General features: G+C 49.1%; 4 protein-coding genes across 5 annotated transcripts; 3 read left to right on the forward strand and 1 right to left on the reverse strand.

Annotated features, from left to right (window-relative positions):
• The first annotated feature begins 207 nt into the window (after positions 1–207).
• Positions 208–1546, forward strand: CFAP68 (cilia and flagella associated protein 68). Its single transcript, XM_049799603.1, is given in 3 exon segments — positions 208–427; positions 429–464; positions 1356–1546. Coding segments are annotated over 3 exon segments (318 nt in total). The 5' UTR covers positions 208–238; the 3' UTR covers positions 1449–1546.
• A 1227-nt stretch (positions 1547–2773) lies between these two features.
• Positions 2774–6310, reverse strand: CRYAB (crystallin alpha B). Its single transcript, XM_049799597.1, has 3 exons — positions 6026–6310; positions 4307–4429; positions 2774–3121 (listed from the first exon to the last, which is right to left on the reverse strand). Exons 1-3 carry the CDS (start codon positions 6221–6223, stop codon positions 2918–2920), a joined length of 525 nt encoding a protein of 174 aa, XP_049655554.1. The 5' UTR covers positions 6224–6310; the 3' UTR covers positions 2774–2917.
• Positions 6311–8387: 2077 nt separating this feature from the next.
• Positions 8388–10443, forward strand: HSPB2 (heat shock protein family B (small) member 2). The gene is made up of 2 exons (XM_049799595.1): positions 8388–8510; positions 9399–10443. The coding sequence occupies exons 1-2, from the start codon at positions 8417–8419 to the stop codon at positions 9839–9841; spliced, it is 537 nt and encodes a 178-aa protein (XP_049655552.1). The 5' UTR covers positions 8388–8416; the 3' UTR covers positions 9842–10443.
• A 3621-nt stretch (positions 10444–14064) lies between these two features.
• On the forward strand, positions 14065–22881 carry C5H11orf52 (chromosome 5 C11orf52 homolog). 2 transcript variants are annotated; one of them, XM_049799600.1, is made up of 4 exons: positions 14253–14394; positions 18793–18833; positions 19616–19662; positions 20026–22881. In XM_049799600.1, exons 1-4 carry the CDS (start codon positions 14363–14365, stop codon positions 20260–20262), a joined length of 357 nt encoding a protein of 118 aa, XP_049655557.1. In that variant the 5' UTR covers positions 14253–14362; the 3' UTR covers positions 20263–22881. The 2 variants fall into 2 exon arrangements, with proteins under 2 accessions (XP_049655556.1, XP_049655557.1); XM_049799599.1 differs by lacking the exon at positions 18793–18833 and having other exon boundaries at positions 14065–14394.
• Positions 22882–23090: the final 209 nt, after the last annotated feature.

The raw sequence follows: 23090 nt of genomic DNA on the forward strand, positions 1-23090 counted from the left end.
AGTTTAGGAAGATATGTACTTGCTATACTACCTACCCATGCCCACCCCACCCCCCAAAAAAAATTTTTGGCATCAAGAAGGAACACAGTTCTTCTCTGATGCCCACTGGCACCCGTGGAAGTATACGAGGCCCCTCTCCAGTCAGCAGGGAGGTGGAAGGGACAACATTCCATGCCATGTTAGGTGCTCTTGAGGCACAAGCTGATCCTAGGGAATTGTTGATTTCTATTGCCAGATCATGTCCAAGATCTGTCTCTATAACTCCCTCCATGGTGCCTTAATGCATACTACCGGCCATGGGGAACTGTGGATGGACTGGGACAGCACTTACAAGTTTTCCCAGTATGGCTGGAGGTGCACCACCAATGAAAATGATTACTCAACGAAAACCCTTATAGGGAACTGGAATGAAGAGCAATACGATATCCCAGAGAATTGTGCAGCCCAAGCCACCTCCTTCCCAGGTATGTCCTTGTGCTTTTCCTTATTGTGGATATAGCAAATCTCAGTTGAGATGATCACTTAATTTGTCATGCACACAGGGCATTATCTTTTCCATCCCCAGCTACGAATGCATCAGAGGTAAGCGTCCCGTGAGTAGCTTCCCTTTCTGCAGCCCTGCTCCTAGTCTTTTCTACTCTTTTTAAAAATGCAGAAAGGCAACAGTCAGCACCCTTTTCTCTGATGAGTGTCCTACAACAGTTCCTCTACAGCAGTAAAGATGTGAGGAATGCTTTTTTGTGTAAATTCAGTCTTACTCCTAATAGTGGCCCCAGTCCAGCTCTCTTTCCTTTGCTGTTCAGATGGTGAATCACAAGTCATCACTGAAGCTTTGTGATCTTAGGTTAGACTGATCTGAAAGTAGTAGTGCAATTGCAGATACTTTGGTCTTCCTGTAAGATAAAAAATGTTAAAGTTTTTTACTTACACTTAGCTATGCTAAATGTGAGTTTTTCAGTACACTCACTGCTTTGAAACAACATACTCTTCAGATTACAACAAGGGAAAGCATCAGGGAATAAAAAGTATGTGCACATAACTGAAACATAGTCTGTTGGACCTGTAGTGTAGCAAAAGAGGAGCTTTTGAATGACATTTGTGCTTAGAGATGACACAATTATTTTCTGTCATTTTCTCATTGTTGGGCTGTGCTCCTGTGCCACCACAGAACAGGTATTTCGAGTCACTCAGGGAGTGGTATTTGCATTTCAGGTGTTCTTGTCTAGCTAACCTCATCATGTTTATCCCCAATGAGCTTTCACTCAAAATTCCCATTTCCCTCAGCTGTATTTTCTGGATATATTCTTGCGATTTTGCACTTACTTCCTCAAGGTTTTTTGTATTTATTCTTTTAGGATTTGAATGAGAACCTCATTGGTTTCCGGGCCACCACCCTGAGTTGGAACCTCCTTCATTCAACCCAACTGCTCAGTCCTGCTACACAATAGACTACAGGCCTCCATATGCAGCATTTTCTTTGCTTGTGTCCAACAGTCAGAGAAGGAACAAGAAGGATGCAAGAAATGTAACAGAGATGGAAAGAATCTGCACACTATGCCTTCAGAAAAACAGGAGGCCTCTCTGCCAGCAGTGCTACAAGGATATCCTTCAAGCAAAAAGACCTGTCACACATTAAAGCCAAATGTAGCATTATGTGAAAAACGTTCTTCCTGCTTTCTAAGCTGTATTGTTTGTAATCTATGTGTGTTTCTGTTGTTTATTTTGTGTGCAGAGGTGATTGCAAGTCACCAGTCACCCTGTGCCTTGTCAGTCAAGCCTAACGCCTTAACTGGAAGAGCTTATTAGAACCAGCTAATAGGAAACGCTAGACCTTGGCAATTACCTTGGTATTTGACAATGACCCCACATCACTGAGTGCTCATTTTCTTTTTCTCACTTAAAGCCATGGAAGAAGGATGTCCTCACAGTTCATTTGAGATTTAAACTGATCCCTTCTAATGTAACTTTTGTCTTAGCAGTTATAAGGAACATAGAAAATAGGTGATAACTGAGTCTGATGATCTGTGCGACAGATCTATGGCATTCCATCCTTTTTGGAGATGAATTTTAGAAATTCAATTGCAGTAATAGAGACTTTCCTTTATGCTCATATCCCTTTGAAGAGAGGTGCTAAACAGATGATGACACCTGCAAAGGACTTAGTAGTGTTTTGTACCACGCAACAATGTTAGCATAAATCAGTTTAATACTGTAGATGTCAGATCCTGTTCATTGTTTGAAGGGCACTGACAACATAGTTTCAAAGTGATGTGATTTGAACCATGGGAGCAGGACATTTTTGTCCTCTCTGGATATATCTGTCTTTACTGCAGCTATGCAGTTTTCATCTGCAACTGCTCTGAATTGGTTGCAGCACTTGCATGCTTCTCCATAACATGAGTCATTCTAGAGATTTAAGATACAGTTGTCTTCCATTCAGTTGTTATCTAATATCCACACTTCGAATGGGTTTCGATTGTCATGAAGTTGTTTTACCAGTCTAATTTCCACTGGAGAAACTTTTCTGTTGCTTGTGAAACACTCTGAAATCCTCTGGCAACATTGAAGGAAAAGGCTCGTGCAATTAGATGTTTGCAAAACATTAGAGTATGCAAAGTGCAACTAGCGACGTGTTTCTGAACACCAAGACAAGCTCTTCTGGACACACCTGCCTGCCACTGTGTAAGCAAGATTGATGCCAGGTATGTTTCCCTCCACAGCAACCTTACACAGCTTTCTTGACCCAACACTTCCCCTGTCCTCAGTGCTCAAAACAAAAAAATACAAACTGCTTATTCATGTTTTATTTGTTAGTAAACTTACTCAGCATAAATAATACGAGTAGCCATTCAGTATAGCTGGCATCTGATGAAAAGTGCTCTTGAATGGCCCCCCCGGGGTGACTTTAAATAGCAGCCTACTTCCTTTGGGCTCCTGCAATGGCAGGCTTCTCTTCACGGGTGATAGGAATAGAGCGCTCGGGGACATCACTTTGTTTCCTTGGTGCACTCACAGTCAGGACACCATCCAGAGAGAGCGATGAGGTTATGGTCAGAGGGTCCACATCATCTGGAATCCTGTATTTCCTGTTGAACTCCCTGGCAATAAAGCCATGCTCATCCTTCAAAAGGAGAAGAAAAGGAACATCCCTGATTAGAAATGTTCACTCAGTTCCACCTAAACCACGGGCCCTTTGCATAAAGTCTGAGATCAGGAAGCTCCAGCTCTCAAAGGAAAACTTTTCAGAAAGTTAAAAGAGTTTTTCTTATGAGATGCCCTTTTTAAAGAGCCAAGACTGGCCAAAGTGAGACACTGCCCTGCCTAGACTGCAGGTGCCTGCAGGTGCAGTGTTTACAGGAGGAGGCTTCATGTTCCAGCTCTTGTGCCAGCCAGAGAGTGGCTTCATCGCACAGTGGTGAGCTGTCATTCCTAAGATGCAGCAGCTAGACTTACATGCCGTGCCAACCACGCCTGTTCCTGAGGGTCTCCAGAGCTCCAGTAATACACAGCTTTCTAGTGAGCTCATCTCTGCTATAGTGCTTGATTATTTTCTTAGCTGAAAAAATCTACTGAAGCTATGTCAGGATTACAGGCTTCCACCAGCTACAAGTAATGCTGTTATTTCCTTGACTGACAGATCTGTGCTCCCAGAAGCTCTTAGAGCTGACAGTTCCAGTGACATAGCTACTTTATCATGCATATTCGTTTCCTTCTGGCAAGGAGGCAGGGGGTGGGGGTTGGGATGGTGATGGGGTCTGGCAAGCCCTGATACATACAGCTTTGGACGTGGCTTTTGACTTCTGTCTGCCCACTTGCCACACAGGTCTCTAGAGCCAGCAAGCTGTGGGATGACTGACAGCGGAACACAACTTTTAAGGCTTACAAACTGATAGATGGGCCTTTTTCAGGAAGAGGTAGCCTTATGGTAACACAACAGGGCAATGCACTGATTCATTATGTGGTTTAATTATTACAGTTCGTTGTTAGCTTATTGAATGCCTCGCTGCATTCCTGGCCTCTTCCCAGAGAGAAGGAGGCCCAGAAATGCCCATTTCAAAGATGATTTTCCAGTTCAGTTCACAGTTCATGTAACATCAGCAATAAATCTCCACCCTGTTGCTGCTCAGTCTGGGATCAGCTGGGGGTGGGGTGTGTGCACAGAGCATCTTCCATTAGGACTGGTTGGTAAAAAACATTAGAAGTATTTGAGATGAGCACAGGAGAGGATTGTTTTGCAGTCTCCTTGTTTAACCATAGATGAGGAAGCTCACACTGACTAACAGTCGCACAGATAAAATAGAAGTACCTGGCGCTCCTCGTGTTTACCATGAATTTCTATCATGTCCCCAAGCACCTTCACTTTTAGCTCCTCAGGGGAGAAATGCTTCACATCAAGATTTACAGAAAATTTGTCCTTCTCCAGTCGCATCTGCAAAACAAGGAAGGGACTTCAGAAAAGAGCAGGTGAGGGTTTCAGCTTAAAAAGGCTCTCAGAATATAGCAGTTCAAGACTCAAGCTTCTATCTACACATGCATGTCTGACCTTCACTCAATCCTGGGATTCTGATCTGGGTGGCTTTGTCCCTTGCTGGCCTGTTACATTAATGCTCATCACTACAGAATCTAAAATGTGAATGCTTTCTCCTGATCACATGAGATAAATGTTTTCCTTGGGAGTGCGGAAGAGATTCTCTTAATCTGAATTTGTTAAAACTGACTCTTTAGTTTTACATCCAGTCCTTTTAACAGAATGTCTGAAGGTTTCCAGTTTCTGTGACTGGATTTTGCATAGTCTTTCAAGCAAAAGAAACCCTGACTGTGCAGCTGACTGCAGCTCATCTGCAGGCTTGCAGGCTTTACCCCTGCATCGTCACTCTTTAGTAGCCAAAATAATGTGTCACTGGCAAGCAGTACTGCCTCACTGCTCACCTCTGTTATCTGAGCAGCAGGACTTCTGCTGAAACTCTGAGTCACCTGCTGCTAATCTCACCTCCTTCCCTTCCATTTTGCCCTTTATCGCCTCTAACAAATACTGCTTTTTGCTGCTTCCTGAAGTTGAATTTGCATTTTCTGCCTGTCTTGGACACATGTGGGGGACTTTGCTATATAAGCTGGCTGTCTCTGCCTTCCTGCTGCATTTGTGGTCAGGGAGCATGTGAGCTGGGATGTGGAGGCAGCCTCTGTGCCAGCTCTAGGCTTATTGGTTTCCGCAGTTTGACCTGAAAGTCTAAGTGCTTCCTCTTCCTTCTAGATTATTTGCGAAGATTTCTCCACTGTGATAGTCAGATGTTGTTATCTGTGGTGCTTATTATGGCTGCTTCAGTGGACAGCGAGACCCAGGTCACTAAATCAAGGGAAACATTATGCAAAGATTAAAAAAATACTTTCCTCTCACTCATTTGGCTTAGAATAGCTCTACAAGTTACTTGTAAATAAGACAGTTGATTTCCAGAACAGGCAAGGTTGTTTGAACTGCGTGCCTCTTGGTTCAGCCCCTGAAGCAGGCCGATGGCTGCCTCATGATCCTTTGGGTCCTGTAACTTACTTAAAATACTGCTCTTCTCAGCAGTGATTCTTTAAAATAGGCCTCTTTTTCCTCAGCAACCATGAGCTCCCACACTGCCTGACATGAGGATCACACTACTCCTGCCCACTACCCCTGTGCTGTTTGCTTCTCGGGAGGAAGTGGGATTGAAAGTTTTGCACAGCAGGCAAGGAAATTAGGCTTCCTCCTTTCTTCCATCAGCTCTTACAGTCATTTGCTGCACACACTCAGCTCAGTTTGCCTCTATTCCCAACACTATGGCAATAGTTGCTGTTAGTCGCAACTGCTTAGCAGAGCATGCAGAGGTTCTTGCCTAATGCAGAGGAGCAGAGGCACAAACACAGCACCCTTTTCCCCAGCCTTTTCCTAATAACGGCCTACAAGCAGCTTCCAAGCTCTCAGGTCTCATGGGTCTGCAGCTCCAGACCCATCAGGACGTGCACACAGCAATAACAAAAAGCAGTAAGAAGGGAAGATTACCTCAGAGAGTCCTGTCTCTAGCCAACTGGGCATCCGAAGAATGGGGGATCTCATCAGGAAGGGACTGAGGCTGGGGGAAGCAGGGAGGAGCTCTGACTCCTGCAGGTGCTCTCCGAAAATCTGGTCAAAGATACGACTCGGTGCCAACCAAGATAACAGGGGTCTGCGGATCAGGGGGTTATGAATGGTGATATCCATTGGAGTGCGCTGGAGGAGCCTGGCAAACAACTGTGCTGCAGTGCTGTGCCGGGAGCATGGGACAGCTTTATACCCGTGCAGCTGGCCTGGCCTTCCCCCCCCCCCGAGGCCTCTTGAACAGTGGTGTCAGGGATTTTATTGTCCCAGTCCTGGGCTGGTCCCTTCGGTGGTGCCCAGTAGCTGTCTGGGGGATTTGAACACACTGCTGAGGAGGAGGGGGAAGGGGAGAAGAAGAAAAGGAGCCTAATGGGGCAGCAAGAAGCCAAACTGCCCAGCCGCCCTCCCCGCTCCCCACGTGCTGTTTATCTGCAGAGTCCCAGGCAGGCTTGGCAGATGTTCCCAACTGCTTTGGATGCCAGCAGAATCAATGCAGCTCCTATCTTTGGCTCACAGGGAAAATGACAAGGGGCCATTGTTCCCACTGTCAGCACTGAGACTTCAGCTCCCCATATCACCCACCAGTCTAGGAAGAGCTCTGCCTTTCTTTGAGGTAAGAGAAGCCACAGGTCTGCTTTAGCTAGAAAGCAGGAAAGATCCCAGGAGGTTCTTTGCGAGATATCCTGGCAGTGCGGCTCTCTGCAGCCCAGTAAGCCTCACTGCCTTAGTGCATGCCCATTGGTATGTGTGTAAATGAAGGAGGGTTTTCTCCACAGTGCTTCAGCCCAACACCTCTCATCTTTTGCCCACTACAGAAACCACTTTGCTGGAGAAAGCAGAAGAGCCTGACACTCCGTGACCTCAGAGTACTCCAGAGGGCTGTGAGCAGAGATAAACGGGTATGTCAACAGCATCAATGGTGCTACACTGAGACATGCTTTCTCAGGGGTGCAAGCTACCTCTGTCTCCCTGTGCCCCTGCAGTAAGCTGATTTCCTATAATTATGCTCCTAATACATCTTAATTCACACATTTATTTTAATTCCTGCCTCACCTGTGAACCTAAATTATGGGAATGGGTTCAGCCTAGCAACTGTCCTTAAAGAGCAAGAGCTAGTCTCTGCCTCTGAGAGCTCACAACTTAAATATAATTACTGGCTCAGAGGCACATAATTCTTACTGCTAGCACCACCAGTGCAAAAAGGTCTGACCCTCTTCATCTCAGCTTGCCTGCAAGAATAGGGAGCAGAAGTTGCTCTGTGCAACAGCGCAGGCCATAAATACCTTCTCCAATTCCCCATTACATCAACAGCAGTGCACCTGCTCTCTCATACTGCAGGGATATGGACTCAAGGAAATCTCTGGTTTCAGGCTATAAGGAGCTTAACTGGGCACTACTACTCCCCTGTCTGCTCCCCCTGTCCGTCCCCCCCCCCCTAGTTCAATAAAACTGGACCTATGCCAGCTTCAGATCCCTGGTTAACTCATGATCTCTGGCACAAGCATTTCTCGGGGTCTCATTACCTTCTGCCAAAGCCCTGGCCAGGGAACAGTCTGGACAGCCAGCTTGCAGCAGCATGGTTTGGGATGTGGAGGTATCAGCAGTGGGATCTGGATCCTGTCTAGCCCTGCTTAACTACCTGCAGCACTTCACCACTCATAGGAACAAAAGGCTTGAGCCATCCACTCAGCTTCTGGGAAAATCAAGCTCCTTTGTGTTGGGCACAGGAGGGGCTGATCTGGGCCCTAAGCTCCCAGTGGGCTGATGGGTGTCATAGTGACTTCACATGACTTTGTACGACCTGACCAAGCACCATTAGCTATTGCCCCGTCCCCACAGGGGGCTTCAGGGCCAGCAGAACCAGTGTCAGAGACTCTTTGAACCTGCTTACAATGAGCCTTCTTGCTCGCCCTTGCCTTTGGGAGCACCGCAGGCAGCAGAGCCTGAGGTCTGTCCTTCTTTCTCCTACTTCAGCCTCCCTCAGCCTACCTCTGTGCCTCCCTGCTGGACTTGGCTACCCATTTGCCTCCTGCACCCCCTCCTAAAGGAAGGTATCTCAGAGGCTGGGAGGAGGTGTGGGATTTTCCTGAGCTGTCCCTGACTGCAGGCAGTGTCTGCACTCCCTGCTGGAATGTAGTGAGAAGCTTCCCTCGTCACCCTGGCAAGGCATCCTGGGGCCTGTGCATGTGGCTATTTTGGTCCATCTTTTTATCACACACTCCTCCCTGTAGAATTTGCCCAATTAAAACCTTGCAATCTGGAGCCTTCACTCTCAGAGGCAGTGAGTGCTTGGAAGGTCCCCTTCCCGGACACGCCATGGCTGCACGGACTGTCCCCCATGCCTACCCCATGAGTTCGGAGTACGAGTTTGCCAACCCTAGCAAGATCTACGACCAGAACTTTGGAGAAGGTAAGAAAGGAGATGGGAAACCCTCCCCCCGACACCTTTCTCTCCTCTGGTGCAGGAGGGCTGGTAGAGTCCTCCTGGGGAGATTGAGCTCCAGAGCAGGCTAGGGAAGCTGGAGCCAAGGAAATTTGCGCATAAGAACCCAGGTCAAATCAGCAGGGAATATCCAGGGAATATCCAGGGCTCTCTCTTCAGGTCCACTTTCTCCATCCATGCCTACTGCTGTCTCTCCTGTCCCTCTCTCATGCCCCCAATGGTCTGGCATTCATGCATATGCTGTGCAAACATGGAGCAAAATGCTCCCGGGCGGGGGGATTTTTTGCAGCCTGAGGCTGTGGAGAAAAGCTGAGCTGGGGTGTTCAGCACAAAGCCAGGCAGTGGCTGGCAGAGGGGAAGGAATGTGGGCAGCAGCAGAACCATTCAGCACCAGCACAACAGCATGAAAAGGCAAAAAGCTCCAAGGAAAGCCCCCTGGACAATGGCACACAAAAGGCCTTTAGTTCTTCAGGGCAGTTTCTTCACCATCAGCATTTTCCATGCCCATCCCTGGCTGTGGGCTTTGCACTGCAGAGCGCCCAGTGCACTTACCAGTCCCTCCCTGTCCACCCAGCAGACATGCGAAAGCTGGATGACTGCCCGTGGGTTGCTGGCAGCTGCCAGCTGTGTGGTGGGAGGCAGTGGCTGGCAGGCATCTGGCTCTGTGTGCGTTTTAGAGACACGAAGGTAGGAATCACGAGAGACTCCATCCATATTGTGCTGATGTGGTGGCAAAACCAAGGTGTTTGCCAGGTCCCAGCCTCCTCCTGTCACCCTCCCCTATCTGCTGCCAACCATCCTTCTCCAACTCCTTCGCCTGGAAACCCCACACTCCTCACTGAGTCTCATTTTCAGGTGTGTCCCCATGTGAGATTTTAGCCCCTGCCCTGTACCATGGCTACTACATCAGGCCTCGGATCAATAAGCAGCTGGATCGAGGCACCTCTGAGATCAGCCTTAATGAGCACAAATTCCAGGTGTTCCTGGATGTCTGTCACTTCCTGCCAGATGAGCTCACTGTCCGCACCGTAGACAACCTGCTGGAGGTGATGGGGCAGCACCCACAGAAGGCTGACCGGCATGGCTTCATCTCCCGAGAGTTCACCAGGACCTACATCCTCCCTCTGGATGTCGACCCATTGCTGGTGAGAGCCACATTGTCCCACGATGGCATCTTAAGCATTGTGGCTCCTCGGACGGGGAAGGAGGTGAAGGCCAGAGTCAACGAGGTGAAGATAACCCAACAGGAGCAGCCAGAAGAACAGTCTGAGGAAGGAAAAGGGAAGGAAGAGTCCTAAAGGCCCCAGATCTGGGCTTGCACAGGGAAGGTGGGGGGAACAGGGGTGGGGAATCCACGGTGCCAGACCCCGATTTCTCACCATCAGTGTTTAGCAGGGCTGTGAGGCAGCCATATATATGCCAGACTTCTGCTTCTTAAGGCTGATGGCTGGAAAAAGGGACTTGGAACTGAAAAAAAGAGGGAGACTAAAGTGTTAGAGATGGTAATGCAAGTTTTCTCCTAGGTCAAGTGCTCACTGAACACCACGCAGGGTGCTCTTCTCTCACCCCACTCTCACACCAAACTGTGAGGCTGTGTCACAGTGGACTGCTAAACAGCTGCTGTGCTCTAGCCCAGAAGGGTACTGGGAAGAGGGAAGAGATAACCCCAGTGCCTCACTTCTGAGCTGGTGGCTGACCTTTGTGGAGATAGAAGGTACTTGTTGGTCTGTAAAAGTGCCTGCAGCTCTCAGGAGGAGAGAGGAATAAATCTGCCTCTGATCTTCTCTTGTTTGCCTTGGATTCATGTTGGTTCTGGCCAAGCTGCTCTGCAGCAGGAAGGAGGGACAGTGCCTTAGCTTCTCCAGATGCTCACACTGAGCCCATCTGTGGAAATGGCATCAGTGGGGACTTGGAGGGATTCTGTCCATGAGGCAGCCAGGGGAACCTCTGTGATCGTCCCTCCTGGCCCAGGTGCAGCTGGAGTTGCTTGCTGCAGTGGGCAGCAGCTCAAGGAGAAAAGATGTAGAGTGATGGGCTCTTGGAGGCTCACCGTGCATTTCCAGACCTGCAGCTGCAGTTAGCCCAAGTAAACAAATGCCAAGCCATGGTCTCTGCTTGCTTCAGGCCTCTAGTTTATGGGACATAAGGCTTGTTCACACATAGACCTTCTCAGTCCCTGTGAAGAGAGTGAACCCCAAAATGCTGAAGGGAAAGGCCCTACTCAGATCCCAAGTGCCTTGCTGTCATCCCAGAACTCTGTAGAGTCACAGAGGGGATGAATTTTGCCCCTTTTGCAGACACCATGATGCTATCAGCTACATGAGAAATTTCGCTGTAGTCTTGTGATGTTGGGCCAGGGATCATGTGTGCTGCTGTCAGTGGCAGCTGCTGCCTTGGATGGCCTCGGGGGGCTCAGCAGATGCCAGTTGCAATCCTTGTCTTGTCAGAGCCAATTAAAGCAGCCAAAATGCTGTGTCACTGGCCAAATATGGGGGTCCCTGGCATGCCTGACTGCAGCCCTCCCACAGAGAAGAGAGGAGGTTCCAAGGTCCCTGTGGACAGAGCTTTTCGCTCTCCTTGCTGGGATGTGACCTGCAGGCTTTTGCACTCTGCCTCCATGAATACATAGGGCCAGAAATACCCTGCTCAGGAGTCTACCCCATGCAGCATACCTTCTCGTTTGCTGAAACAGTGGTATAAGGCTGCTCTTTCACCCTTGCCGGGCAAAGTGGGATCCAGACCAGAGTGAACCACTGTGCAGCTATTTTCTACTTCTCAGGGCCCCTGCCAGCAATGAGGACCAGAGTCAAATTAAGAGCAGCCCTGCCTGCCAGCCTCATGAGAGAAAGTGGGAGGATGGCTAAGCCTCCATCCCCCCTGGCACAGATCAGATACCCATACTCACAGTTTGTGCTGCTGAGGGATGCCCTTACTCGTGAAGTAGGACCAGATAATCTGCTGCTAGTAAGTATTTCAGACACTGTCAAAATAAAAATCACCTTTACAACGGGCTTTGTCTAAGTCATTAATAATAATTCCAGAGATAATCCTGGGCTAGTGACTTTTAATCACTTGAAGCAGCTGTTTGTAAGGGCAGGAACAGCCTAGTTCTTAACTGCTCCCCTGTATATAAGCCTCTCTCTGCTCCTCAGTGCACGGCACACCAGCCTCATGCACTGCACCAGATACACACCGCATCCCATTCACAGCAGCACCCACCCATGTCCTGAGTCCCAGGAGGACTGAGTTCCCAAGCCCATATCCCTGTGGTGAGGGCAGAGACCTGTGTCTGTGTATGGGGTCAGGTACAGCCATAAATTTCTTAGTCCCCTGCCATAAAAGGAGTCTTCAAACTCACAGCCACTTCAGAGAAGCAACTGTAAAAGGCTTTTCTTTGCCTCTGATCTGGCATCTTCTGTGCTGGCAAGGAGGATCGATGGTCCTCTCACTCACTGCAGGCCTCCTGTCACTAGGATAAACATATTCACTGGATTGGGGATAGGGAGGATGGCCAACATATGACCTGAAAGCTGGGCAAAGGGTGCCTGGCTGAAGGAGTGCACATACTTACACAATACAGACATGGCACATGCTAGAGCATGGAATGCCATCTGGCTCTGCTCTGACTGCAACACAAGGGCTGTGGGTTGCTCAACCACTGGTGGCTGAAAACAGCATGTGGCCAGGGCTGGCACTGCACAGGGAGCGGGATCTACAACAAAAGTGCCCCAAACAGTTCAGAGCTCTCTCTCCTTCATTTTTTATAGACAGTGCCAGCACCACACCTATCACAGTGTGGTCCCAGTCCCCCAGTGTCTAAGGTGCCTTGACACTACTGCAATAGAAATGCACAGCATTAGTAGTCATTACACAGTTCTGTTCCTCCTCTGGCTTTTATTAGCCCTGTCTTTGCTCTCAAACGAGTTCATTCTCTATTGCTGGGCACTTGCAGGCTTGTCCTGTGCCAGTTGCACAGCTTGTTACCCAGACGATGTCCCTGAGAGCATGAAGACAGCTGCCACGAGTAGTGATGCAGTGAGAGGGGCTGGCACTGCCTGGTGTTAGCCACTGCGCTGTTCCTCTGCACCCTGGCAGGCTTTGCACAAAATAGCCTGATCGGTTTGCTGAGCAGGAGCACTGGAAGCCATGCTCTTTTTATCCCTGCAGACACAGACTGAGGAGGGAATGCAGAATGGCAGCCAAATGCTCTCCAGCTCTGCCAATGTTTTTGATGCCTTTCTGTTTCTCTGGTGGACCTCAAACCAGCAGCTCCAGTATTTGTGAAATGGGCTGATGGGAACAGTCTCCCAGCCTTTTTTTTTCTTCTTCTCCACAAAGCAACAAAGCCCAAGTTATCCCAGAAATCAAAACAGACACTGGGTCACTAAATCAACAGTGTCTGTGGTGAACCCAGAGACACACAGTCTGCAACTTCCCAAGCAGGGACAGACTCCTGAGACCACCCCATCTTTGCAGGACCCTGAGAACATGGTCTTGTTGGGATAAGGACTGAATCGCATCTGCCTGCACAAATCTGGTCCTAAATTCTCCCTGGTGTGCTGTGGTGCAGGCTGAGCTGTGCAATTTCTCCAGCCACATGCTGAGGAGCAGTTTTGGAGTTCCAAAGCAGAACCCTTCTCCTCCTGCCACCTTTGAAAAGGTACAAGCTTTGATCTGCACTTGGGCAGATGAGAAATGGTGCTGTAAGCCTGGCTGAGAGCATGGCTACAGCTGGAGTTGGGGACTAGGGCTGGTTCCTGAGATAGTCTGCCAGAAGTGTGAATTAAAACTTACCCACTTGTCAGCACATCCCATGAGGCATTCAGGCCTGCACAGTACTGGGGCTGACTGCCAAATCAAAGCTGTAGAGCACAGTTTCTGCCTGAGGACTACATTAACATGGTATCTTTCAGTATTGAGTATCAGCTCTCTTGGAGCTGCCAGAGATCAGCTACCTGTCATTCAGTCCAGGAATGACCAGCCACAGTCTGAAGGGCTCTCAACAGGGGTAGAGAGTTAAAATGCACATTAATGTTCCTGTCTGACATGCTGAGGGTTGAGCTTAAGAGCTATATTGCAGGCGCTTAATGATGCAAGGTCCCTCATGGGATTCTGTCATTCTCAAAAGCACAAATCTGTACACTTTCATCTAGGTAGCTTTAAAAAAAATGGATTCTCAGTAAGGTCCCTGAGGTTGCATATGCCTTTCTGCCTGCAGCAGAAGCAGCAGCGCTAGAGCTCAGCTGAGAGTAGACCTGCAAGCCTGCTCTCACCTTCAGTGGGGCATCACCTCCCTCCCAAGAAGATACGCTCTCTTCCACGGATGATGCCAGCCCATGCCACGCATTTTTCTGACATCCTGCTTGAGAGGCAATGATGAACAGCAGGAACAGCACTGACTGCTCCCACCCTGGTGTTTCTCCCTTTGTTCAGGGACATTTGAAGTCCCTCCTCCATCCTCTTTTGCATCACTGCTGGCATCAGCAGGACGGCGCTGGTGGGAGAGAGGGATAGCAGAGGGACACCCCCTGTGCAAATCATAATTTTAGCCCCAGGGCTGAGGCCTGGCGGCTCCCTGCTTCCTTGCCCTCTCCGCCCTGAGTAGCAAGAAGAGAGCGCTGGCCCGGGGGCACGGAGAGCCCAGGGCAAGCCCTCCGGTAGATGGCACGCACGGGCCTAGCAGAGAGTCACTGCGGCGATGGAGAGAAATCCGACACTGCCAGACACTCCCTTGGAATAGCCAGGGGCCGAGCAGGAACCAGGAAATACAAGCTCTCCCTGTCCAGAAAACGCTTCTACTTCATGGAGGAAGGAGCGACATGGGCAATCTCTGCAGCTGCGGGCGACCGTGGTGAGTACGGCATCCGCCAGGTACGGGGATGGCGAAGGAAACTCGGGGCAGCCCAAGCGGAAGTTTGAGTGGACTTTGCAAGCTTTGCTTCCCAGTGCTGGGTTCGCCAGGGCTCCCGCCTCGCTCTCAGCCCTGTACCTCGCCAGCTCGCACAGAAACGGAGAGCAAGCGAGCAGGGGCCCTGGGTCACTACTGTGCAGGCGCCGGCGGGGGCGGGAGGCTGGGGCAGCCCCTGCCTGCCAAAGACATCGTGGGGGGAGGCGAAGGGGCTCTGTTGCACCCATCTCTCAGCCCAGAGCTGTGGCACCTCCTGGGACTGGCAGCTTGGGTTCCCGCAGCCATGCCAGCAGCTGAGAATAGCTCAGTTCTAGGAAGGATCTAGTTAAATTCCCTGTCCTTGCCCCAGTGGTCTCCGGCCAGGTAGACACCGTAAGGTATCCCCTTGGCATACTGCAGGGAGGGGGCCCTGGGGCAGTGGTGGTGGCACTGAGGGGCTGGTGGGTCAGCTACCCCATCCTGCTCTCTCAGCTCCTCCGGCCCCTCTCCCTGCCTGCGTCTGTCTGGACTTTATTTGTGCTTGGGAAATCCTGGCCACGTTTTTCAGATGTTGTTGCTCTTTCTCCCTGGGAGGAAGGATGACAGTTTAATCCCTCCTGGCTCATGTTGTGCCCCGGACCTCCTGCTTACAGAAAAAGGGCACGGCGGAGCATCGTTCGGTGCCAAGTGGAAATATTTTCGGCTCTGAGCGTGATACAAGGGGGAGACCCATGAACGTCAGATGAAGTGCCGAGGACATTCTCTCCAACACTGCGTTTGTTAAAAGTCTTGGAAATTCATCAGCGCTTTTTAATAATTACAAGAGGCACAGCATCACCTAGTGGCTGAAGCAGAGGAGGAGGTGCAGGAGACACCGAGGTCCTTCCAACCTGAGCCCTGAGCTGGAGCGCAGAGGAGTTTGGGATTTAGGAACAGGAGCTGGAGGTGGGAGGTGGAAGGCTGGTTCTTGACATGTCCCCCCCCCAAAAGTCCCATTTTCTACTTCCTCTACCCTGTGGCAGAGGGTAAATGAGGCACCTAGGGCATCAGCTTCATTACTGCAGCGGACAAGGGCCTGATCACGGAATGCCTGGGGCACAGGCTGCTTCCCTTGAGCAGAGCTGCAGTTGGCCGGCATGCTGCTGATGCTGCGTGGCAGGGAGAGCTGTGCCACAGCGCATAGTGGCAAAGCCAGAGACTCCGGAGTACAAACACCACCATTACAGCATATGCTGTGGTGGCACTTTCATGTCCGGACAGTACCAGGCTGTGCACAAACACTTCTGCCACCACAAGGAAGTATAAACCAGAATCTGAAGGTCACTCATATGCAGGGCCAGGCAGGAGAGCAGCTTTCGGAGCAACGTGGTGGCACGCTGGCTTCTCTGGGGCAGTATCAAATTCTGCTCCCCCAAGGCTACTGGACCAGGACTCCTGTGTCCCGCTTGATTTTCTCCCAGAGGCTGCATGGAGAGTAAGAATCTGGGATGGTATTTCTGCTGGTGGTGTCACTACTACCTTCTGGCAGATTCCTGCAGCAGAGGACAAAGCTCTGGCCAAAGACCCTTTTGACCCCAGTATCCCTGTGGAACTCAAGTGCTAACATCTCCTTGCTGTGCAGCAAGGAGAAAGCACAGCTCTCTCCCCAGGAGCATCATCCCCTGTCGTGTACATGGAAACACGTGGGTGAAGAAGGGCTCAGGCTCCCAGGCTGTCCCCGTGCTGTACAAGCTATTCAAACGGGCTCTGAGCAAGGAGAGAGGAAGGCAAATGGGAACATGCTGTTAGTAACATGGGCTTGGGAGACACCTACAGAGGACCACAATCAAAAGCAGACTGGTGCACTGAAGCCCCGCTGCAGAAGTTTGCATGATTCATAGCTTTGCCTTGGTGACAGAGGGAAAAAAAATGGTACTTAATTTTAGTACAGGTGTTTCCAGGCACCTGTGCTGCTTTTATTTCTGATTTTCTCAGCACCACAGCTGTGTCAGCACAGAGCTGGGCTTCCTAAGTAAAGCTGAGACTTACAAAAGGTCTTAGAGGGGATAGGAACCCACCTTCTCCTGGACGGAAGATCCTTGTCGTGATCCCTACCAAAGCACAAGCTTTGGGAGACAGAGCCAAGAGCAAGAGACTGAGGAGGTTCCTGAAGTCTTTAAAGAAAAGCCATTACAGCAAATTTATTCACAGAAGAAAGCTACTGATGAAGGAAAGCGTGCCCTCAGGTCTGGGTACTTCTGCAAATATGGTCCTGCAGAGGGCAGGCCCCAGGTATTCTCACCACTTGGTTTAGTACTCAGGGCCTCTGGTGTGCATGGACAGCAAAAGATGCCAAAATTTAGGACCCACTGTGAAGCAGGCTTTTGTAGTGCAGAAATCAGGTTGGCATTGACATGGGGAAAGGGGAGGAAGCAATATAGGAGCAGCGACATGTACGCTGTCATGTAGAATACAATGTGCTTCTAGCAGGCTGTGAGTTAGTTACAACATGTTTGACCTGGTTTTGAGACGAGGTGAGAGGTTTGCCCTGCTCTTGTTTCCCTTGCCACATCCGTTCTAATTACCACAGATCTGAGGCTGGGAGATGCCATCTCCTGCCTGGGTGTGATTAGCCTGCAGACAGCCTCAGAATAGCTCCAGCCTACACACTGGCTGCTAATGCTCTCTCTACAAAGGAAAGCAACCAAAACAAACAAGAGCAGCTTGGAAAGCTGATACTGCAGCCTACCTCACAGGAAAGAGGATGGGGACCCTGCTGATCTTGCTTCAAATGGTGCTATTTTAATTACATTGTACAACTGCCTGAATGCTGCAAAGCAGCAAAGTGCTCTAGCACACAAGCCTTGGCAAGGAGGGCCCTGGAGACCCTGCAAGCTCATAGAGACATTGGAGGAGGAAGCTGAGAACCACTGCAAGAAAAAGCAGTGCTGCCTTAAGCTAGGCCCCTAAGTCCTGGGGGCAGCCCCCCAGATTTTGTCAAGGACATTGGTGCCTCTGTGGGGCAGCACACAGCAGAGTCATGGGAAGCAGTGTTGGATCCTTTTGCACAGGCACATGGCCACCTTGCCTTCCCCAAAGCTGTCTTTGTCTTCCCAGGTCTAGCAAATCTGGTTAATCATTACTGACCATTTTGAAGGTCTCCAAGTTCTTTGCCTGCATTCATGTTTTTTTTGTTTTGCCATTACAGTGCCAAAGGCATTACTACACACACTGTCCTGCTCACTCACCCACTGAAGCTGCCTCTAAAAGCCAGCAAAGGCAGAGCTCTGCCTCAGGCACTGCATTGTTCCTGCCTGCGGCAGGACTGCCTGGCAAATGCACAGGCTGCGGGACATACAATGTTACTTGGGAACCATCTGGTAACTCTATAGCCCCATTAAAAGCGCTAGCTGCCCACTTCAGCTTTTGCCTGTGCTGCGGCAGAGACACAGACCCATGTGAGACCCTCAGCTGCATGCTGTGTTGGTCAGCGGCCAGCACCAGATGGACATGCGTATGCAGGAGGAGCCATACAAGGGCTGGCACCTGCCCCCCTCCAGCCCTCTGAGCGCAATGCAACGATAACATTTCCTTTATGCATCTGGCCCAGAATGTGACATGTCTGTGCTCTGCCAGACAGCCTGTGCACCCCTGCCAGCACCAGCCTGCAGAAGCTCAGCTCCTGGCTCCATTGTTAAGAGCTGGAATGAATTTGGCTCCTCTTCATTCCGTGGCTGCAACATTGTTGTGTTTGGCTTGTCTCTTTCTGGTCACACAGGTACAGCCGAGATCAGGGTTTAGCTTGGCTTTTATTAAGTGCATAGCTTGTTTGGTTTGGTTGTGTTTTAAGTGGAAAACTGAGAACGGAAAAACCATCTGAAACACTAAATTAGCACAAGGTCTGTGCACAGCTGCTCCTTGGGCAAGGTGGCCAAAGTGCAGGGTAGAGGGCTATCAGAGCATCTGGCCCTAAGAGAAGGGTTTCATGCCAATTGAGATCATGCCCTGCACCCTGCGTCCTTGATCATACAGCTGTGGAAATGTAGTTGCCAAACTACAATGAAATCTGTTCTGATTCACTCTGATGCATATGCATATTGGACAGCCAGGCAGGGGTGAAAGGCAACGAGACTTGGGGGTGTCTGTGGAGTATGGTAGGTGTGTCACAGAAGAAGGAAACACATCCCCACATCTCCCCTTTGGACCTTCTCCCTGCAAGAGTCGCTCAGGTTCTGGCTTGGCTCCATAGCTCTTCTCTAAGACACTTCTTGGGCCTTTCTCATTACCCACAGATGTGGTACCCTGGGGTGGTGCATTTCGGTTTGCATGTTATGAGAGCAGAGGTTGAGGCTTCTCAGGGCTGACATCTCTCTTTGATTTCAGGAATTGCCCTTCACCTTTTAAAAGAAAGAAAGAAAAGCAAGGTAAGGATTTTTGAAAACGTTTTAGAGAACAAGGAGAGGTAGAATGTCTGAGCCCCTGGTTAGCTGACATTGGTCAGTGCTGACTGTGAATTGGATCCCTGAGGCTGAGGTCCCCTCCTATACTCTTTTGTACCTAACCTTCCCCAAGAGAAGTTTGGTAGAAGCAAGAGGCAAGATTTCTTTAAAACTTAAAGCAAGGGGTGCGATGTGCTATGGGACTTGGCAAGGGGGAGGGAAAGGACTTCAGCAGTATCTTTAAAATACCAGAGTCTCACATCAAAACACATGTGAGTCCTCTCAAGTGGCAGCATAGCAGAAGCTGCATCAAACTCCTGTAAGAGCTGCAAACATCCATCTGACATCAGTCCCCCAGAATAAAGTGCATTCCCTAAGTAGCCCTGTGGCCTTTGGACCGTGCTGGGCAAAATATGTTTGCCAGGCAGCAAAGGAAATAACAAAGTTAAAACTGGATCTGACTTCTCCAAGGGGCTGACAAGGAGGTTCTCTGTGCTGTGTCTGTCCTCCTAGGTTCTGCCAAGAACATCGCGGTCCACAACATGTTGTCATCCTGGGAAACCTTATTTTTTTCAAGGAAACAAGCCCAGGCTTTCTTCTTGGAAGCAGGCCTCAGAGACAGCATTAGGGTTGAGGGTGTCAGATGAGGTGGAAATTTGATTTGTGTCCAGTGGGTAGAGCCCATGGGCCAGATGCTGCATTTCTGCATTCAAAGGTGGAACAATAAACAGTTGTGTTAACCTGATCCACTGGTGTTTCTTTTTCAGGAACTAATGTGAGACATGAGAGCCAACAGAATCAGCCTGGCAGGAAGGTAAACAGTTTCCCAGAGTTGTTTTCCTAACTGTGTATTGAGAAGACAGTGCTGACCACTGCTTCCTAGGATAGATGGGTTGGGAGGACATGGGGCAGCTTATTCAGAGCCATGAATTGTCTTATCCTGTATAGGCTTTAATGGCTTGTGGGAACAATGTGCATTGCTGCACAGTGATGCGGGCCCATTTTTTTCCCCTAAAGTGCAGTGGAAGCATTAGGATGAAATCTCTCTCAGAGCCTGAGGTGTCAGAGGGCTGGATGGTGCTGGGAGCAGTGTGCAGGGTGACTCTGCCTGGTCTGGGGAAGGCATCTGTGGCAGCAGCCCTGGGACCTGACCTTCCAGAACTCTTTCTCCCCAAAGGGTCCAACGTACGAAGATGTTCTGGAGTTTCCTGTCTACGCCACCGTGAGTAAGCCCAAGAGCGTGAAGCAGGATGACAGCATTCATTACGCAGACATCCAAGTGTTCACCAAGGTCCGGGAGCGCTCTGCAGCAGAGGTGAAGAACTTACAAATGCAGAATGCCACAGAGTATGCCACCCTCAACTTCCCCCGGCCCAGGCTGAAATATGACAGTAAGAATGGGACCCTGGTATAAAAGGCTTGGTGGTCCCCTCCTCCTTCAGCAGCAAAAGGATTTCACAGACTTAGAGATGCTGTAAATGCAAGATAACCTCATGCACACATCAAGTCTCCCTGAGAAAGTGCAGAGAGGCTGTGTCTTCCACCTGCATTTCTCTTTGGAGGACACAGACATATTTATTCTCACACAATGAGTAGTTTCCTATCTCATTCTGCTGACAAAAAACACCTCTTCACCTTGGAAGAGTTGGCTCTGAAGCTGGCAACCCATCTCTTCTCAGCACTGTGAGAAGGCAGAGCTGCTCCTTGGCTGATGAAGGCTAAAACCACAGCTCAGAGCTTCAGTGAGAAAGTTCCTGCTGTGGCACAGGACCAGCTGAGTGCTGCTCTGCAGATGGATTTGGGAACATGGCATATAGGATTCAAGGGACAAGGAAGATGTTGCCCCAGGATTTTATGTCAATGTTAAGAAAATTCTGCAATGTGCAGGATGACATGTGGATGACACTGTGAAGAAATGGCATGAAACCTTTAACAGTATCTACTGCAACGTCTTCCTCCAACACCTGCCACTGCAACTGCAGTCATGCACTGTGTGCATCCCGTTTTCTCAAAAAGCAGTGTTCTATAACTATGCACAGCACACTAAAACCAAGGCCAGGAATGCACAATTAACTGAGGGGTACAGAACAATTTCTTTCACTGAAGGGCTGTACAGATATGCATCCCTACCCCAACATGCACAGAAGTGAGTAGTGAGCTCTTGGCTCTGACTGGAAATGAAATAAGGAAAATTCACAATTTAACTGCAAGGCAGCCACTTAAGAGCCACTGCCTATATTTAGGGCAGTTATCCAATTCTTAGAGTACAGCAGCTGTCTGCATGCCTGAGGTACTGGATATGAATCCTGGCCAACTTTAGAGAGGGTTTTGGACTTTTCCTCCATTTTTTATTTCGTACTGTCAGCCTTAGTTATGAAACCCGGTGACATAAAGCACACACCATGTGGTGTTTTCTGCTAACCCTCCCAGATACACCTATCAGAATTTTTTTATGGATTTAAAATAGTCTTAGTAATGCAAGTATAGTAGTTGTCCAAAAGGCTTCTGCCACAGGTCTGAATTTGGCAGTTGCAGCAATGGCAGTTGAACAGGGCTTCCAAGCAGTATCTTCAGGCACTAAATCAATGCTTGGCACATTCTGTTCCTAAATAATGGTTTGCATAGCTAAATGTAGATCATGGGACAACCTGTTTATTGCCAGTGTTTAAAAAGGTACATCCTGGTACATTTTATAAACATACATAATTTTGCATATTATGGCTTAGCTGAATCTAAAAAATATGAAGGAGTTCCTGCTCATTACAAAAAATAAAGCTGATATGGGCAGTGTTTGCTAAAATGGAAGTGTTTTGAGGACCAATCCTACAATTTTTCTACCTTTTTGCCCGTGCTATCCATTAGACCTCAGCAGGGTTATTGTAAGGCCAGAGTAACATTTGCAGGAGAAGGCCCCTTTTTTATAATGGATACAGTATATTTTTCTACCTGAAAAGGGTTTTTTTGCCCATGCTATCCAGCTGACCTCAGTGGGGCTATTGTAAGGTCTGCAATAGAAGGCCCTTCATTTATAATGGGTACAGCATTATGTTATTGGAAGGGCTGGTTCTTTTGAGTGCCAAGGATTCCTCTTTCTGCTCCTCCAAGTTCTTTTCTGTACTCCATGCCCAGCATGAAAACCTGTCCTTTGGACTGAGGAGGATTGAATGGGCACAGAATTTACTTACAAGAGTGTGTCAGGGAGTCATGGGACACTCTAGCACTCACTTCTGCTAGCCCAGCTGTCAGATGGGCTGCCAGATCTGGTTCATGATGGGCAGCAGTTGTGTACCTCCTTGCACTGAATCACTGGTACAAGAGCTAGAAAGGGACACTGGCTTCAGTTCTAGTCAAGCCCTCTGCATCATAGGAAGAAACTGGATTTTTTTTGAAACATAAATATGGACTGTAGTTCAGGAGATGGGAGGTTTTCTAGACAACAGGTCATTTTTAAAAACAATTAAAGTGAAACAGTCCATTATTGCAGTGGCATGCACAGTGTGTGGTACTGAAGTTTTTCCTCACTCAGCAGGAGAGCTGGGGTGGGGGACAGTAAGCTGCACAGATGCTAAGGTCAAGCTCCTGGGCCCTGAGTGGTGTAAATTTGCACATCCATCAAGTTAAACCAGTTTTGCTGCAGACATAGGTAGGACTAGGTTTGGCTCAGAGGAACTTGCTTTCACTTAGTCACGTCACTTAGTTTTGTTGATTTGTGGATCAGCCCTTTTGTATTCTGAATGCATGGGAGCTACAGTAGAAACTCTCTTTTAATGAGTGCCTCAAAGCCTGGAATGGTAGTTTATCTTCTATTCCCTAAGGAGCTCCAGCTTCCATACCTAGCTAGTACTTGGTATTGTTTCTGAAGTGCAGCGTATCTTAGAGATAATCAAATGCTCTGCATAGGAACAGGAGTAGTACACTAGTTTTGCCTGTTTACCAGGCCTCAAACAGATAAAATGTGAAAGCCACATGTTCTGCAATAAGTGTTCTTGTAAAGGACTTTGTTTTGCACTGAATATTAAAAGCTTCCAACAGCGCATCTCCTGCGTTTCCTGAGGTTGTTATGTCTAGGTGTTAAATAAGGGTTAATGTATCAAACGTTCCTTGAACATTAAAGATCTAATTTTTAGTTTTAACTAATAACTTTGCACTTCGGAGGGAGGCCGTTGCCCGCTCGTTGCACTGGGGTTCTAGGCGGGGATTCTGGGGGTGCACCCGCGGCCCCGGATGAGCGCCTGCAGAGCC

This window comes from Accipiter gentilis, chromosome 5 (assembly GCF_929443795.1).
Source record: "Accipiter gentilis chromosome 5, bAccGen1.1, whole genome shotgun sequence".
NCBI lineage: Eukaryota > Metazoa > Chordata > Aves > Accipitriformes > Accipitridae > Astur > Astur gentilis.

Bases quoted from the DNA above. Each gene is read 5' to 3' on its own strand.
- CRYAB (XM_049799597.1), bottom strand. From the start codon at position 6,223: ATGGATATCACCATTCATAACCCCCTGATCCGCAGACCCCTGTTATCT. The intron at 4,430-6,025 runs GTAATCTTCCCT...CTTGTTTTGCAG, and splicing joins TAGAGACAGGACTCTCTGAG to ATGCGACTGGAGAAGGACAA. The intron at 3,122-4,306 runs GTACTTCTATTT...CTCCTTTTGAAG, and splicing joins GTAAACACGAGGAGCGCCAG to GATGAGCATGGCTTTATTGC.
- HSPB2 (XM_049799595.1), top strand. From the start codon at position 8,417: ATGGCTGCACGGACTGTCCCCCATGCCTACCCCATGAGTTCGGAGTAC. The intron at 8,511-9,398 runs GTAAGAAAGGAG...TCTCATTTTCAG, and splicing joins CGACCAGAACTTTGGAGAAG to GTGTGTCCCCATGTGAGATT.
- C5H11orf52 (XM_049799599.1), top strand. From the start codon at position 14,205: ATGGCACGCACGGGCCTAGCAGAGAGTCACTGCGGCGATGGAGAGAAA. The intron at 14,395-19,615 runs GTGAGTACGGCA...TTTCTTTTTCAG, and splicing joins TGCAGCTGCGGGCGACCGTG to GAACTAATGTGAGACATGAG. The intron at 19,663-20,025 runs GTAAACAGTTTC...TTCTCCCCAAAG, and splicing joins AGAATCAGCCTGGCAGGAAG to GGTCCAACGTACGAAGATGT.